Below are 16,043 nucleotides of genomic sequence, written 5' to 3' on the forward strand. Positions count from 1 at the left end.
GCATGCTAATTGCCTGAAGTCCGATGCATAGACTGATGTAGAGCGCATCCCTTGTCGTAGTGACCGGATCTTTGTTGTAGCCCATCGAACCTTATCATGTTCTCGAAATGCTTTCGCAAACGCCTCCAAAAAGGTTTCAAAGTTGTTTAGTATGGACGATTGTTTCTCAAACAAAGGAGCAAACTATGATAGAGCTTGCCCTGTAAATAAGGTTCCAACAAGCCCAATACTTTGTCGTATTACGTGCTTTCCTGCTCGAGAACGCGTCGGGTGTCTAGTTGTAGAAGGTAGTATGGAGATTCGCTAATATTCAAGCAGTTTATTGATTTTTGATTGTTGGAATATAAACAACTGTTAGAATATACCATAAATCTATACGGATGTCCTTCAACTGCTCGTCGAAATCCTTTTTGCCCCAACCTGTAGGTCTCTAGACGTTAAAGAGAACCTCGAACAACCCAAACTGCTAATCTTTGATACCGCTTTATACTCGCGATCTTGTATCCACTGATTGTCTCGTTAGATTAACCCAATAAATTTCATTCACTCCGCATACTCAATCCTATAGACACCCTTTTAATTCTTCATCACAGACGTAACTCGATTTCACAAAACAGTCAAGAACAATCACACCCACTTCATTAAAAATCCCGATTCCAGTACAACACTTCGACTATTCAGCAACGATTGCCTCAGTCTTCCCAAAACCCTATGAAGAAAAAAAACCTAATCTCTGTCTTTTTTTTCCGCCCCAAAGCATGAAGCTAGCTCTCCGATCCTTCTCCAAAAACTTATTCTCTCCCCTTTCATTTCTTAACCTATCTTCCCCTTTAACCCTAATTCTCCCCTCTTTCAAACCCTAGCCTCTGAATTTCTTCAATCTTCCGTCTTGGATCCAGAATTGGCTCCTGTTGTCAGAGCTTTTTCCTCCGTTTTTATCTTTAAGAGATCTTTTTACTGAAAACAACGTTCCCTGAAACGGCACAAAGAACAGGACAGCCTGAAACAGAATCGAAACCCCGTAATCGGGACCACATTGAGTCACCCGACCAATTCAGGTCTCATATTGGCTAAGAGGCCCGTAGTAAGACCTGGATGTTCCCGTAATTGAACCACATTGGGTTGCCCGACCAAGTCAGGTCTCATATTGGGTAAGAGGACCGTAATAGGACCTGGATTGGATGTCTTGAAATTGGATCCAATTGGCTCTTCAAACCAGGTTCACCCGTCGTTGAATTAGTCCTTTTCCTTTCTGTTGACTCCCGTTATTGGAATCGAACGGAGCATTTCAGTATGCCCCGGCTGACTGTAACGGGGTGACTGATCCTGGCCTCTCAGTATTTGCACTAGAATTGGTCGTTGCTCCCAATATTCGAAGTAACTGAACATTAATAAAAGTCCCCTTTCTTTATATTTTCACGATATACTCGTGTTACAACACGACAACGTGACTCCTCCGTTGGATAGCGTTCGGGTTGTAAAATTGTTATCAACCTAATTTGATTGACGAATCTTAGAAACTTGGTACGCGTACCATCGAACTTGTTTGGAAGGCTAACTTAGGGCTCCTTATGTTGTAGAACCAACGGTGCTTGTCGAACTTGAGGCAAAATTGCTTCTCCAAGTACAGAAATTTGAGGCTGGTGCAACCTAGATCGTGCCATCCCAAATGCTCCATCATTATGAAGCCTTGCTACAATTCTTCTAATCTCTGCTGTTCTTTGCGATAACGTAGCGAGGGCATTTATGATAGCATCCAACTTAGACTCCGAACTTTCCGTCATACTAATGTTTTGGCCTCCGGCCATTCTAAAAGAATGACAGAAATGACTCTACAAGAAGACAATATTGGTTTAGAAGAGGGTACTCCACAACCTCTAAAATGCCTCAAGAGCTTCAAAAAAAGGGATAACCCACTCTCTCCAAGAAGAATAAGACTTCAATATTGTAACAAAAGAAGTATCAGTTTAGAGGAGGGTAATCCGCAACCTCTAAAATGCTAGTACACTTCCAAGCTGAGGGATAATTTACACTCTAACGAGGAAGAAACTAACTTTGATATCTCAGGTGAGTGAAGTCTCGACAAACTGTCACGGACACAGAAATACAGACTCGAGATCTAACAAGAAGTTCGAGAAGAACTGGCAAGAACTAGATTAATCAGATGAATATAAGAACAACACGAGAGAGGTGAGCTAGAGCTCCAAGAAATGTGTTGTCGAGACTGAAGAATTCTTCAGCCTCGATTCTAATATATACTCCTATTTAGGAAGCTTCTCAAGCAACTTCTACCAATTATGAAGCTTCTAGAAGGTTCCAGAGACTTGCTTCTAGAAGGTTCTAGAAACTTATCTCTAGAAGGTTCTAAAGACTATCCTTAACATCTTCTACCAACTAAAAAGCTTCTAGAAGGTTCCAAAGACTTGCTTCTAGAAGGTTCTAGAAACTTGTCTCTAGGAGGTTCTAAGGACTATGTCCCTAACAATGTGTGAGGCACAAGAGGGTGTCCATGCAATGAAAGGAGGTCATCTATCTACCAATTTCATAAAAAAAGAGAGAAATTAGTAACTTTTAAGGCTTGTTGTTGATTGAAATATTTATATATATATATTTATATATATATATATATATATATAACCTTTTTTACATGGCTTAATAATAGGAAGTTTTTTGTTACCAAAAAACAACTTTAAAGGGCCATGGTACAAAAGCCCTATGAAGGTCTCATCTTGCATGAGGAAAAAAACTCTTGTATTAAAGCTTTGGTCTTTGGAAATGTTGTAAAATGAAACGAGGTTATGAAATAAAGTAAAATCATAGTTTATTTGTAGCTTATTTTTTAAAATATTATAATTATGAAAGATATATATACATATATAGAAACACATACATATTTATATTCAAGATATCACTATTTGGAAACAACTTTATTTTTACCTCATAAGAAAAAATTATGTAAACTTTTTTTTTCTTATGACCTTTAGCAAGATGTTTCTAAATGTGGAGCCAACCAAGTAAAATATTCGATTTTAATCAATCACACACTTTGAAAGTTGGGTATCAAATATACTTATAACCTACTGGAATGTATAGTAATTACATGAAGAAATCGTGTTCATTTTGGCAACAACACTGATTGTTGTGTTCACATGCAGTAGCTTTCTTTAGACCATTTAAAATTTAACTATCGTACGTGCAAAACGAATCATCTAAGAAATTTTGACTTACGATTTTTGTATTTGATTCTAAGTTTTTATAGAGAATAAAAGATGTGCAAATAGACTAGGAAGATTGTTATTAAAAACCATGACTTCAGGGAGGATCGGGTCACACCACAAAGCATATTTGACATAGTTTATCTCAACCAAACGCATCTGCATCTAACCTATGGCACAATATTCTAAGCTGGACCTAAACCCTAAACCTCATGTAAGTCGATCACTAGGATGGACGTTGGACAACCTCCATATCCTGAAACCCCAGTGAGTATATTACTAAAATGTACGCAGGACAGACACTAACACGTCGCCCGAATGCGCACTCAAATCAGCACACCTTATCTAGATATACATTCAAAGGCTAAAAAGGTCTTCTAATGGACCAAGTAATTACAGGCTTAGAATTCAGGATCAATGAGCAACTAAGCCAAAATATAACGACAAAAACCACTTGGGCGCAATAACTACTGATGACACGAAATAGATCGGAAAAGAGTGATGGGTTGTTGATCCACACCATCATCCTTACCTGCAACACAATTCACAGCGGATCCCAGAGTATATGGCAACTCGAAATAATGATATTACCTATGTGTACTGAAAAACAAAAGCCTCAGAAGTGCATGTATAGACTCATTTAAATCGTACTGAGACAGCATAGCCGCAGATACTGTGCAAAATAACTACAGGCATCGAAGCACGAAAACTCCTTGTGCTGCACGTTCAGAAGATTACAGTCCATTGAGGGCAAACAGTAACATCCCTGTCTTGGTCGTCCTAATTCTATGCGGTGCCCTCTCCGGATCATTTAAGCAGATGATGTTTCCTGGATAGGGTACTCAAACGTAACCTCCTTCCCTGTCAGCTTCTTGTATACTCCCGCGAAGGTGTCCAACTTGTACTCCGTCGTATTACGTTCCTTGGGGTCCAAATACACACGCATGATGCGGGAGCCATCCAAACGATAGCGCACCCTTTTGCCAACAATCTCAGAAGGATGAACCAAGTCTTCAAGAACAGCCTCGTGCACGGCTGTCAGGGTCCTGCTCCTTGGGCGGTTGACGGCTGAGCCCTTCTTCGGGGGTCTCAAGATACGCCTGGTGGCGATGATAACAACATCCTGCAAAAATAACAAGGGGGATTTTTACGAGTGATATTATAGCAGAACCCTAATTTGACAAAACTACATTTCAGCGACACTCCCAAATGTGTGCACCTCTGAACAACAGCAGGAAAGAGACTTGACAAGAGACCTGAACTCGGCTGCTTAAAAACTAAATCAATCCATCCCGACACAACAATTCGGAAGCCAGCACCCACCTTGCCGCTGAACTTCTTCTCCAGCTCTCTAACAAGGCGAGCGTGGATTTTCTGAAAAGCCTTCCGCAGGCGGTAGGGCACGTGGATGATAACGGCCTTGCGGTTTCCGGAGACATCGACTTCCTTGGCGGAGTTGATGAAGAGATCACGGAGCTCACTCTTGAGCTCGGAGCTGGTAGACTCCAGGTCGAAGAGGGCCTGAGCTACGGATTCCTCGAACTCATCGGGCTCCTGCCCCTTCTCCTTCTGGATCTTTCTACGCGCGGTGAAGGACATGGCGGCAGAAGTGGTTGAGCGTGCAGCAACTGCAATGGTGCGATGGAGCACAAGGCCGCTTCCTCCGATGCAAGGAACGCAAGTGCAAGAGGGAATACTCTCGTGTTAGGGTCTCCTTTGTCTACGCCTCGCCTTCGCCGCTACCTCGCGTCCGCAGCTGTTGCCGTCTCCCTGGTTAGGGTTTCCACTGACTGCATTAAGTCTCGATTCGAGACCCTGGCATGGCCGGGTATCGAGGTGGTGCATGAGAGGGGTGGTTCTTTGGAAGATTTCGGGTGTCAATGGCATAAAACCCACCTTGTTAAAGCATATCGTTTAGTTTACTCAACATAGCTCTAGGGAACTTTTCTTTTATGTTTTAAATATTTTACATTTATTTCTTAATATTATATATATAATCAAAAATTAAAATAAAAAATTAAACTCAATATTGTGTGATGTGTTTAAAATTGTGATTACAAGTGTTACACTAATGATCTTATAACAATATCACTCTAGATTTTTACTACCTTCTAAAATTGGAAATTTTTATACTGTAAAAATATTTTTTATATTTTAAAAATAAAATAGTACTAAAAATTTGTTTTAGAGTTTTCAAAGATAAAGAAGAAATATAAATAAATATTTTAATTTACAAATGATTGAGTTAAAAATACTAATTATTATGCATTTGTAGAAGAATCTTAAAGGCTTAGCAAACTAATATTAGTCAATGCGTGCTATTATTGTACATTGCTACAATCCAATAAAAGAAACTAAATAGAATGAATTGTGAAAGCAATTGTGGATGTAAAATTGTTGGCTTTGAAAAAAATACTTAATCCAAATTAAATATTATATGTCATGTCTCCGTCAATTTAGAAAGAACTTTGTTATTATATTTTTATTTATTTATCTACAATATTAATTTAGCAACACCATAAAAAATATAATAATAATCATAATAATCACAAATAAATATATAAATAAAACTTAAGATTCTAAGACATGTTGAGATGGATTAAATGTTTTTGCTACAATTTCAAAAAAGTACAACATTTTTATTAGAATAATCTTATAAAAATCTCAGTCCTGACTTTCAAACAAACTCTCAAATATATACAAATTAACTAATGTTCTATTTTTCACTTGGACAATAATCTGGGTTTCATTCAACGGCCTGTTAGCAATTTGGATTGAAAATTATATAAAACTAAATTAAAAAAATCTTATATTTGCCAAAATATGTGCACAGCAAAAGTTATTCCAATACATGAGAATTTTAGAGATCAAATATTTCCAAATTGGCTTTCAATATTAGACATTAAACAACGTGAAACTGTTCACAGAAAATCTATTTGTGGTAAAAGTACATTATCAGAGTATGATCTGCTTTAATAGAAGAATTTTACACGTGCATTTGATTGATTTTTTGATTTTTTAAGAATTTACCATAAAAACTCTCATACAGTCACTACTGTAAAATTTAATTTTAATTAATGGATATTTCAATAAATATGATTCTTTTAAAATAAATAAATATTCTTAAAAAATATTGAATTTCTATAATTATAATTGATATTATTTTTAAACTATATATATATATATATATACATTTATTTATTTATTGTTAAAATTAGATTTTACAATAATAATTAGTCTTAATAAAATCACCTACTATAATATATTTAGGATATTGCTAATGTCACATTAGTTTTTGCTATTGCCACCTCAACACTCAATCTAGCAAATGCTAACTTTGTTTAATACCTTTCAAAGAAATTAAATTTTCTTTATTTAATATCCCTTGAACTATTTTTTTTTATTTTTGGAATACAAATGATCAAAGAAATAGTTCAAATTGGTAGTAGATTGTAATGATAGTACCATACATTGTGGTGGCATTAGCAATACCTTACATTCATATTTTAGAATTAATAAATTATACAAATCTTTAAGTAAAATAACTAGATTATAATAGACCTTTCAAAATTCTAAGAATGTAAAACTTTCATTAATTTTTTTATAATGATATTTCTTTTATTAACTTCACTAACAAAAAAAAACTTTATTTTTTTTTTCTTGAATTTGTCTTCTTATTTAGTTATAAATAATTAAATTTTTGTTATATTTTATATATATAAACTTACAAGCCTGTGAAAAAAACATATAACTAATTAATTCATTTCTATTATATTTTAGACTTAATTTGTATTATCACACATGCAAAAATAATTGCTGATGTTTTAATGCATATAACATCTTTATTTATCTTAAAATATTTTTCAAATAAACTAATTTAAAATTAAATCAAATTTTCAGATCATGTATATTTTTATAATTAATAATATGAAAATCATTTATATCATCAATATAAATATAAATATATATATAGATTATGTTATCATTTTGATTGGCATGAACATAGTATTTTTTAAAATAATTTTTAAAAACAATTATTTGATGTTAAATTTTTTAAAATCGTTTTTACTAATATAGATATACCTAAAACTATCTTATACGATATTTTTTTTAAAAAAAAACTAATATTTATCATATATTATGTATTATTTTTTAACATGTAGTCATGTCTTAAGTAGAATAAAATCAACTTCAATAAATATTCTCAAGCTTATATATATATATATATATATTTCTCCTTATAGTTTTTTTTTTGTTATGATTGTGTTTTTATTTAATACATCACACTTTTTGGATAACAATATTTTAAAAAATTAAATTTAAAATATTTATAAATTAATCTTTATAAAACTATTTAAATACACAATAAAAAGTTATTATATAATATTTGAACTTGATCTAAGTAAGATTAAATAAAAAAATTAAACACAGTTTAAATTTTTTATAAAAAATATATTTTTATTTTTATTAATAACTAAAAGATATTTGTAATATTTTTTTAAAGCTAATAAGATCTTAGTTACAACATTTTTACAAAACAGAACTTATAATTTTAAGTTTTATAGAATATATATAGATATGTATATATATATATATATATATATAGGTGTTGATACCACCATAACTTTTATTGTTGCCATTTTAATTTGTAATCCACCACATGCCACCACAATTTTTGTTGTTGCTAAAACAAATTACTCTTATTGAATATTTAACTTAAATTTTTAAAATAAATTTACAATTTCTTTTTACATAGTTTGAATACATGTATATGTATATTAAAAATATTAATATAATTGTCTTATTGAAATAGAAAAAACTAAAAAATTTATTGAGTGGGTGGCAAGTTGTAGTGGCAATAGAAAATAATGTTATGACATTAGTAGTATATATATATATATATATATATATATATATGTATTTATGTCCTTATGTTTACACAATATTTGTGTTACTTTTATGTTATATTTTGTCATATCATGGTAATGCATTTTACTTTTTAACTTTCTCTCATTACAATAAGTACTAATTTCTATTGAAAAAATGATTCCAAGGCATATGTACTCTTCCATCTTCCATACTTCAGTTTGTATGGTTGTAGCTTTTATCATGAAAGTACACTTTCATTAAAATATAATATACAATTTTTATTACAAAAATCAAGTATGTGTTAGTTTTTTTACCATAATTTACATAATTAATAACAAGTTTGCAAAATCATATGAATGCTCAAAAATTTAAACTATTGCATTATTGTATTCTAGCTAATGTTTTTGTTTTTTTCTGATTGGTTACTTACTTTTAAATAATTAATCTCCTTATAGTATCAAGTATTTGTAAATTTTTAATTTTCCTATATAAAAACCAAAAAATTTAACACAAACATAAACCATAAGATTTGTAGAATTGTGTTTAGTATAACTTTTTGTTACTAAATTCTATTATTACACCTTTTAATAATATTTGTGTGGTGTTCATAAAATATTTTTGTATGATTTTTTATTACATTATTTAAGTTATAATTTATTCTTAAGTTATATAAAATTATTCATTAATAACATGCTTTTAAAAGTTACTTTCAAAACAAAGCACCTAATGCTAATTTTTATATCCTATACAACATAAAAAGTTATTCCAAATATCAATCCAAGTCATGCTTTTAAATGCCACACATACATTTCCCTCCTCTTTTCCATATCTAATGAAGTGTTTATTTACCCAACCGTTTCTTCATAACAAATAATTTTAATTAAAAAAAAAGATTAATTATTCGATTGTGCGATTGTTTCTTGTAACTATAAGGGAATAGATGACCGTGTTGAATAGACCAATCCAGGCGCTCGTGACGGTCACAGGTCCCCGAACTCCGAAGAGGATGTCAAAAGATGACCTTGATAAGCGATCCTGGATGACGGGACCTCGAAGAAAGCCACCTCAGGCCGGGACGTGGGCGCCTTATCCGACTGCGGAGCCCCTTTCAAGGTGCCCGGAAGGGGGGCTTTCAACTGTGAAGAACGCGCGCGGCCGCTTGCTATCTTGCAGGTCGAAAAATTCGAAGAATTGGTGCGGAATTCGCGAGCGGATCGAGAGAGAGGGAGAGAGAGAGAGAGCGCGACGAGGAGCGTCCAGTTCACTGGTCTCAACCATGGCGGCCCAATTTGCAACCATGCCGGTAGCGTCGTCCTCCTCCAGCTTCGGCACTGCCTCGGCTTCTCTCTCTTCATCCTCCTCTTCTTTCGCTGCCAATTCCACCACGCTTGTGTCGCTGCGGAGGCGCGTGGTCGTGCCCCTGGCGCGGCCTCGGAACGTGACCATCCAGGCGAAGGGTGGGTTCATCCCCGCCGAGCACCGGTGGATGTACGAGGGCATTGAGAAGATGGGACCCGTAAGAACCCAATGCCGGTTAGTTTCTTGAATGTGGAATGTACCGCTGGATTTTTGATGACTGCATTGGAGTTTGTTGCTGGCTTGGAGGGATTCGTCAAGTGGGTTGAGGTTTGCACGAGCTAAGTACTGCGAATCTTTTGATTAGCGGTTGTCGAAGAGACGTGGTTTGAGAATGCACGATCTTGAGAGTGTTATACGGCCGATTTAATGTGGTTTCATACGACAATTGCCTTCTGATCAGTGATTTTTTTTGGTTGTTTGGGAGATTCCATTAGTTGCCCGCTCTACAATTTTCAAACATCTTTCCTTGGTGACTCGTATAAGTGGTATTCTTGTACGTGGAATGGCTGGGATGCATTGTATCTAGGTCTAGTAGTTCCAAGCATTGTTCATCTGACCTGCCTGTAAGCGGCAAAATTGCTACAGACGAGAATTTCTCTCACGTTAGTGCTGTGAAGGACGACGCGTGGTGTTTTCATTGGTTAGGTTAGGGATTGTGTCAGTGACGTTATCACATTGAGGTCTTCCCCGCTCACATCCAGGGACTGGTCTTCCAATGGTCTCGTGCGACTATTTGTCTTATGTTTGTCATGGTGGTTAAACTTGATTGTCTCGTGTTTTGGATCTCGATTAGGGTTCAGGTCCTAGTCTCTCTAGACTCGATGTACGTTGAGACGTCTGCAGTCTTCCCTCGTGAAGAACATTGATCATTTGCATGTATTGATGGCTATGCTGAGGAATTTGTGATCACGTGGTATGTACTTAATTTTGTTTCGTACGCAGGACGTGTGGAACACGACATACTACCCGAAGGCGGACGATCACAAGAACGTGGAGAAGAAGTGGTACGTAGTGGACGCAGCTGACAAGCGTCTCGGCCGCTTGGCGTCCACAATTGCTGTTCACATCCGCGGAAAGAATAGCCCTGCGTATACTCCTTCCACTGACATGGGCGCTTACGTTGTGGTGGTTCGTTACCTTCCTCCTTTGCAGGGAGACTGATTGTTCGATTATGCAATTCTTTTCCGTAAGGTGTAGCTACCTCTCTGTTAAGCGTTTGAAACTCAAGGCCATCTAATCAGATGTCGCTTTGCATTAGATCAATGCCGACAAGGTTGCAGTGACGGGCAAGAAGGCAGAGCAGAAGCTGTATAGAAAGCATTCTGGTAGGCCCGGAGGCATGAAAGAGGAGACCTTCGACAATTTGCAGAATAGAATCCCGGAGCGCATTGTCGAACATGCAGTACGAGGCATGTTACCGAAGGGACGGGTAAGACGATTGATCCTCAATACACATCCTAACCCTTTGAAGGATTTTTCTTTGTTTGTTTCTGCACCTTTTTTCTTACAGTACTGTATTAGTTGTTAGTAGAAGTACTCCTCTCTGTCGTGCATACTCTTCTTTCTGATTTAGAGCATCTGCTTTAGGGAGGCATACTCTCCGTTCTGTCGCGTCTTAGTGCTGTATTTGGAATACTATACTGTATTGATGGGTGCAGTCAGATTTGCCAGTTTTTTAGGAAATGTAAGGGACAGGGATCTTGCACTAACTTTTTGCCTCCTTTCATGAAACAGCTGGGCAGACGACTGTTTACTCACCTGAAGGTGTACGAAGGATCCGACCACCCCCATGGTGCCCAGCAACCAGCACCTTTGCCCATTTCAGACAAGAGGATTAATATAGTTCAATAAACGACAAGCGCTCCTGGAAACCTTGTCAGTGATTAGGTTTTAGTTGATGCGTCACCATAAACTCATTTAAGCACTGGTTGGAGTGTGACAGTCAATCTGTTTCCCTTACACGGTGTATTCTGGAATACAAGACCGACCTAGATGATCTATTTCCAAAACTGAGGAAATTCTCCAAGAGATTAGAGTTGATCCCGTTGCTAATTGCTACTGCTTGCTAGTTGCAATCTTAGCATGAACAATACCGTGTAATGAGTTTCATGAGTGGAATGACTTGAGAATCGTTTGAGCATCTGTGCCATATCCTTGGATGACATTTTAAGAACGTATTATTTGACGAAAACCAGGCAGCGTTTAACAGATCATTTCATTTGTCATATGCCACTGAGTCACTAATGTAGTTACGCAAGACAATTACTTTGGAGTGCTAATCATATTCAAGATTGCAACACGGGAAGTTCGTGAAAGGTGTGATTGTTTCTAGTGTCATGCGCTTACACCTTTTATAGCTGATTTTCTTGCAAACTACTTTGAAACTGCATGTCTTGCGATTTGGCGCATAAACGGAGGACAGGTGAAAACTGTCTCTCTTTCCTCAAGTCAGTGGTGTATTGTTGTCAGAGCAGTTGTTTTATTCGAGTAACTGTCACAGCTTTGAACTAAAACTGTCAAGTTCGGTTAAAGAATACAGTCGGCCGTCTACAAGATTTTCCTGCAGAGGATGAAAGTAACAACTGTGAACGCGAACAATGTGAGTACGAGGGGGGTTGTGCAGACTTTAGTCGTAAGTTTGTCCTTCTCAAGTACACTATATGTACGGATAGATCCTTTTGCTCCAGATTACGAGTGAAAAAAAAAAGGAAACACATCTAGTATGCTTTGCAACCTTGTATTTCAAAGTGTTGATAAGTGACTGCGCAGTGTCCTTCAAATAACCAATCAGAGGAATATACCGTCTCCAGACAACATTGGCCTTCATCTGATTCAGTGACGTGGGCACCAGGTTCTAAACCGTCAAATCTAAGGCTATAAAATCTCTAGAGATTAAAATTCGAGCAGCCTCAAACATTAGTAAGTGAGAACAGCGCGATCTTTTGACGCTATGTACTGTCTATGTGCATAATCCTGTCCTGAAGCCAAAGGCGTAAACAAGACCAGGGTGCGTACTGACCGGTGCACTACAGGTCAGGGGTAAAGAATGATGTAAAGTAAAAATCAGCCACTACGGTGCTTTATCTAGATGGAGACTTGGAGATCCTTGATCCATGGATCCAGAGGCTTTCCAATGGAATACACGACAAAACCGATCTTGCGCATCTCCTCGACGTTGAGCACATTGCGTCCATCGAAGAGGAAGGCGGGCTTCTGCATATTGTCGTAGATCTTCTGGTAGTCGAGCTTCTTGAACTCATCCCATTCAGTAATGACGCAGATACCATGAGCATCCTTACACGCTTCATAGACATCCCATACAACGCTCACTTGCTTGAAAGCAGTCGGACTTTGAGGTTGCAAGTGCTGGGGATGATCCCAATCGAACTTGTTCATAGCCAAGTCACGCTTAATCTGCTCCTCTGTCACCTGGGGATCGTAAATGCTAAGCAGGGCCTTGTCGCCTAGTAAGCCATGGCAGACATCAATAGCGGGCGTCTCTCGTGTGTCACCAGTGTCCTTCTTGAAAGCAAATCCAAGAACGGCAATCTTCTTTCCGGACACAGTGTTGAACATGGACGATACAACGCGCTTGACGAATCTCGTCTTCTGGTAGTCGTTGATCGACACCACCTGCTTCCAGTAGTGGGCAACCTCGAGGAGGCCGTTGCACTCGCAGATGTACACCAAGTTGAGGATATCCTTCTGGAAGCAAGACCCACCGAAGCCAACGCTTGCGTTCAAGAACTTCGGGCCAATGCGACTGTCCTTCCCAATGGCATACGCAACCTCATTCACATCCGCGCCAGTGGACTCGCACAAAGCGGACATGGCGTTGATGGACGAAATCCTCTGCGCCAGAAAAGCGTTGGCGGCGAGCTTGGAGAGCTCGGCAGACCACAAGTTGGTAGTAATGATGCGATCCTCCGGCACCCAGTGAGCATACACAGCCTTGAGAGCCGCAACCGCCTTCTGGCCACCGGGAGTCTCACGACCTCCAATCAGCACACGGTCAGGCTTGTCCAAATCCTCCATCGCAGTCCCCTCGGCAAGAAACTCCGGGTTCGACAAGATCTGGAAATTGATACCCTTCTTATTGTGTGTCAAAATCTTCTCGATGGCCTCGGCAGTCTTCACGGGCACAGTCGACTTCTCCACCACGATCTTATCACTCTTGGACACATCCGCAATCATACGCGCTGCGCTCTCCCAATACGTCAGATCCGCGGCCTTCCCAGCTCCCAAACCCCGCGTCTTCGTGGGCGTGTTCACAGACACGAACACAATATCTGCCTCTGCGACGTGTTTCTCCACCTCCGTGGAAAAGAACAGGTTCTTGTCCCGGCACTGCTTCACAACCTCGTCCAAACCTGGCTCGTAAATTGGCAGATCGTCGCTGTTCCAAGCCGCAATCCTGGGCTTACTGATGTCGACTACCACAACCTCGATGTCGGGGCACTTCAGCGCGATCATGGCCATGGTTGGACCCCCGACATACCCAGCACCAATGCAGCATATCTTCACCATCTTGACTCGCTTCAAATCCAAAATCTCCAGCAAAAACAGCAACACCACCACCCGCAGCAAAGCCCCTCAAAAAAAAAAGAAAAAAAAAAAGAAAAAAAGAAACAGTCGATAAACCTCAGCACTGCAAGATTTGACCCGCAGAGACCAACCCAAGTGCGGTTTCGAACTGAGGAATTCACAAGAACCCAACTGGGAAACGACAAGACTATAAACTGGGGTGCAAGTGCGACGATCGACGAGTAGAAAGAGGGCGGAGACGAGGTGGGCCCGCGTTTCCGCGTCGAGGGCGAGCAGGATCGACGAGACGGAGAGTCATGGGTGCGGTCCTTCCTCGAAAAAGCTACAGGCGGGGATCTCCAATCTAGGAACGACACGTGGCCGATGGCTTTAAAATAACTTTTTCCTTAAGAACTTTTTATTTATCGTGCCCCGCTTTCCATGTCAAGTCGTGGTCATGTGGATGTGTGCCCCCCCCCCCTTTGCATCCCCCATCCCCTCTTGGAAGACTATACATCGAAATATAAATATATTTATTTATTTCTTTATATGTTTATTTTCATCCATTTTAAGTAATATCTCTCTCATGATGTATGGTTGAATCTTGTAACTTGGGTTGGAAACAATTAGCTTATTTAACCAATACATGAAGTGACAATGCCATGAATTATGAATGTTGTTTGGTGTTTTACTTTACTTGTATACTATATGGATTCTTGACCATTTATTTATTTATTTATTTATTAATCCTGTGTAGAAGAGTTGGAAAATATAGGTGATTTTGATATGTGAAACTATTTTATTTTTGATGATGTTTTACATTTGTATTTTGAATGTGATATATATATATATATATATATATATATAAATAAATGTAATAGCTTTATGAGGTGCATTAAGAGTGCAATTAGATTTATTTTATCTCAAAAAATTATCATAATTGTCTTGATTTTTTAATCTTTTAGTTTTTGAAATGCATTATCAAGCAGTCAATGTTTTATAACCATAGTAAATGTATTCTAAAATTAGAAGTATTACATGAGATTTTGAAAAATAAACATGATGTCAATGCCTTTACGATTCAAGTGTTAGAAGGTTAATGGTTCACTTCATGATGCCATGACATGTCTATCATGACAAACATGACATTTGTCAAATATTGATGGCAAAAAAAATGATAATAATATTGATAATTCATTATTAATGGTAATTTATACACTTGTAAGAAATGTGGATAATTATCAAAATATACATTTGTAATGTAGAACCAAATTAAATACAAAACTTGATCTAACTCCACCAATTAAAAAAGTAGATACTTTAAAGTGGTTTAACAATAGCAATAATAGTTTTCATTATACATATTATTATTATTAAGAAAAAAAATTATAATTGGTAATATACAGTATATATATTGAAGCAAGAAAAATTCAAGAACAAGTTTTACATTTTGATTTTATTTTTTATTTTTTATTTTGATTAACTATAAATTTGAATGTAAGTTTTTAAACAGTAATAATAATATGTATATTTTTTATTCATAAAAATACACAGAAAAGAGGATAAAAATAATAAAATAATTAGAAAATTGGATGGACATGAAAGCAGGTGCAACTGAAAGAGGTTAACAAAAGTATTTCCAAAAATTATAGTTAACTTTTGAGTGAACTTGTTTTTAAAATTAATTCCATGTGTAGTGAATATTTGAACTCATTTCAATTGAGGACAACACTAATATGCAAATGACTTGTCTTAAATTTATAAAATTATTGGCCTTAAAGAAAAGAAAAAGAAAAAGAAAAAGAAAAAGCAAAAAATTGTAATCAAATTGAATTTATGTTGGATTGAATAAAGAGAAGTTTTAATATTTTCATCAAAAAATTGCAAAATGAAGTGTAAGGAGTGTGTATGGGAGACATACAAAGTTTTGTTTATTTCACCATACCTCACATATAATTCAATCTTCTAACAAGAGATTTTAGGTATGTGCTCTATACTTTTAAATCCCAAAAATTTGTCAACAATTATCCACTAGTATTGTTTCATTTATTAAAACTTATGATTCTACCACACACT

The 16,043-nt window shown here is 36.9% G+C and overlaps 3 protein-coding genes across 3 annotated transcripts; 1 reads left to right on the plus strand and 2 right to left on the minus strand.

Annotated features, from left to right (window-relative positions):
- Positions 1 to 3,779: 3,779 nt before the first annotated feature.
- LOC112286089 (small ribosomal subunit protein eS7) lies at positions 3,780 to 4,892 on the minus strand. Its single transcript, XM_024527655.3, has 2 exons — positions 4,539 to 4,892; positions 3,780 to 4,338 (listed from the first exon to the last, which is right to left on the minus strand). The coding sequence occupies exons 1-2, from the start codon at positions 4,812 to 4,814 to the stop codon at positions 4,027 to 4,029; spliced, it is 588 nt and encodes a 195-aa protein (XP_024383423.1). The 5' UTR covers positions 4,815 to 4,892; the 3' UTR covers positions 3,780 to 4,026.
- A 4,343-nt stretch (positions 4,893 to 9,235) lies between these two features.
- On the plus strand, positions 9,236 to 11,583 carry LOC112285542 (uncharacterized). Its single transcript, XM_024526447.3, has 4 exons — positions 9,236 to 9,600; positions 10,386 to 10,571; positions 10,702 to 10,872; positions 11,178 to 11,583. The coding sequence occupies exons 1-4, from the start codon at positions 9,361 to 9,363 to the stop codon at positions 11,292 to 11,294; spliced, it is 714 nt and encodes a 237-aa protein (XP_024382215.2). The 5' UTR covers positions 9,236 to 9,360; the 3' UTR covers positions 11,295 to 11,583.
- A 555-nt stretch (positions 11,584 to 12,138) lies between these two features.
- LOC112285842 (UDP-glucose 6-dehydrogenase 4) lies at positions 12,139 to 14,171 on the minus strand. The gene has a single exon (XM_024527104.3). It carries the CDS (start codon positions 13,968 to 13,970, stop codon positions 12,528 to 12,530), a length of 1,443 nt encoding a protein of 480 aa, XP_024382872.1. The 5' UTR covers positions 13,971 to 14,171; the 3' UTR covers positions 12,139 to 12,527.
- Positions 14,172 to 16,043: the final 1,872 nt, after the last annotated feature.

This window comes from Physcomitrium patens, chromosome 8, assembly GCF_059467195.1.
Source record: "Physcomitrium patens ecotype Gransden chromosome 8, ASM5946719v1, whole genome shotgun sequence".
Classification (NCBI taxonomy): Eukaryota; Viridiplantae; Streptophyta; class Bryopsida; order Funariales; family Funariaceae; genus Physcomitrium; species Physcomitrium patens.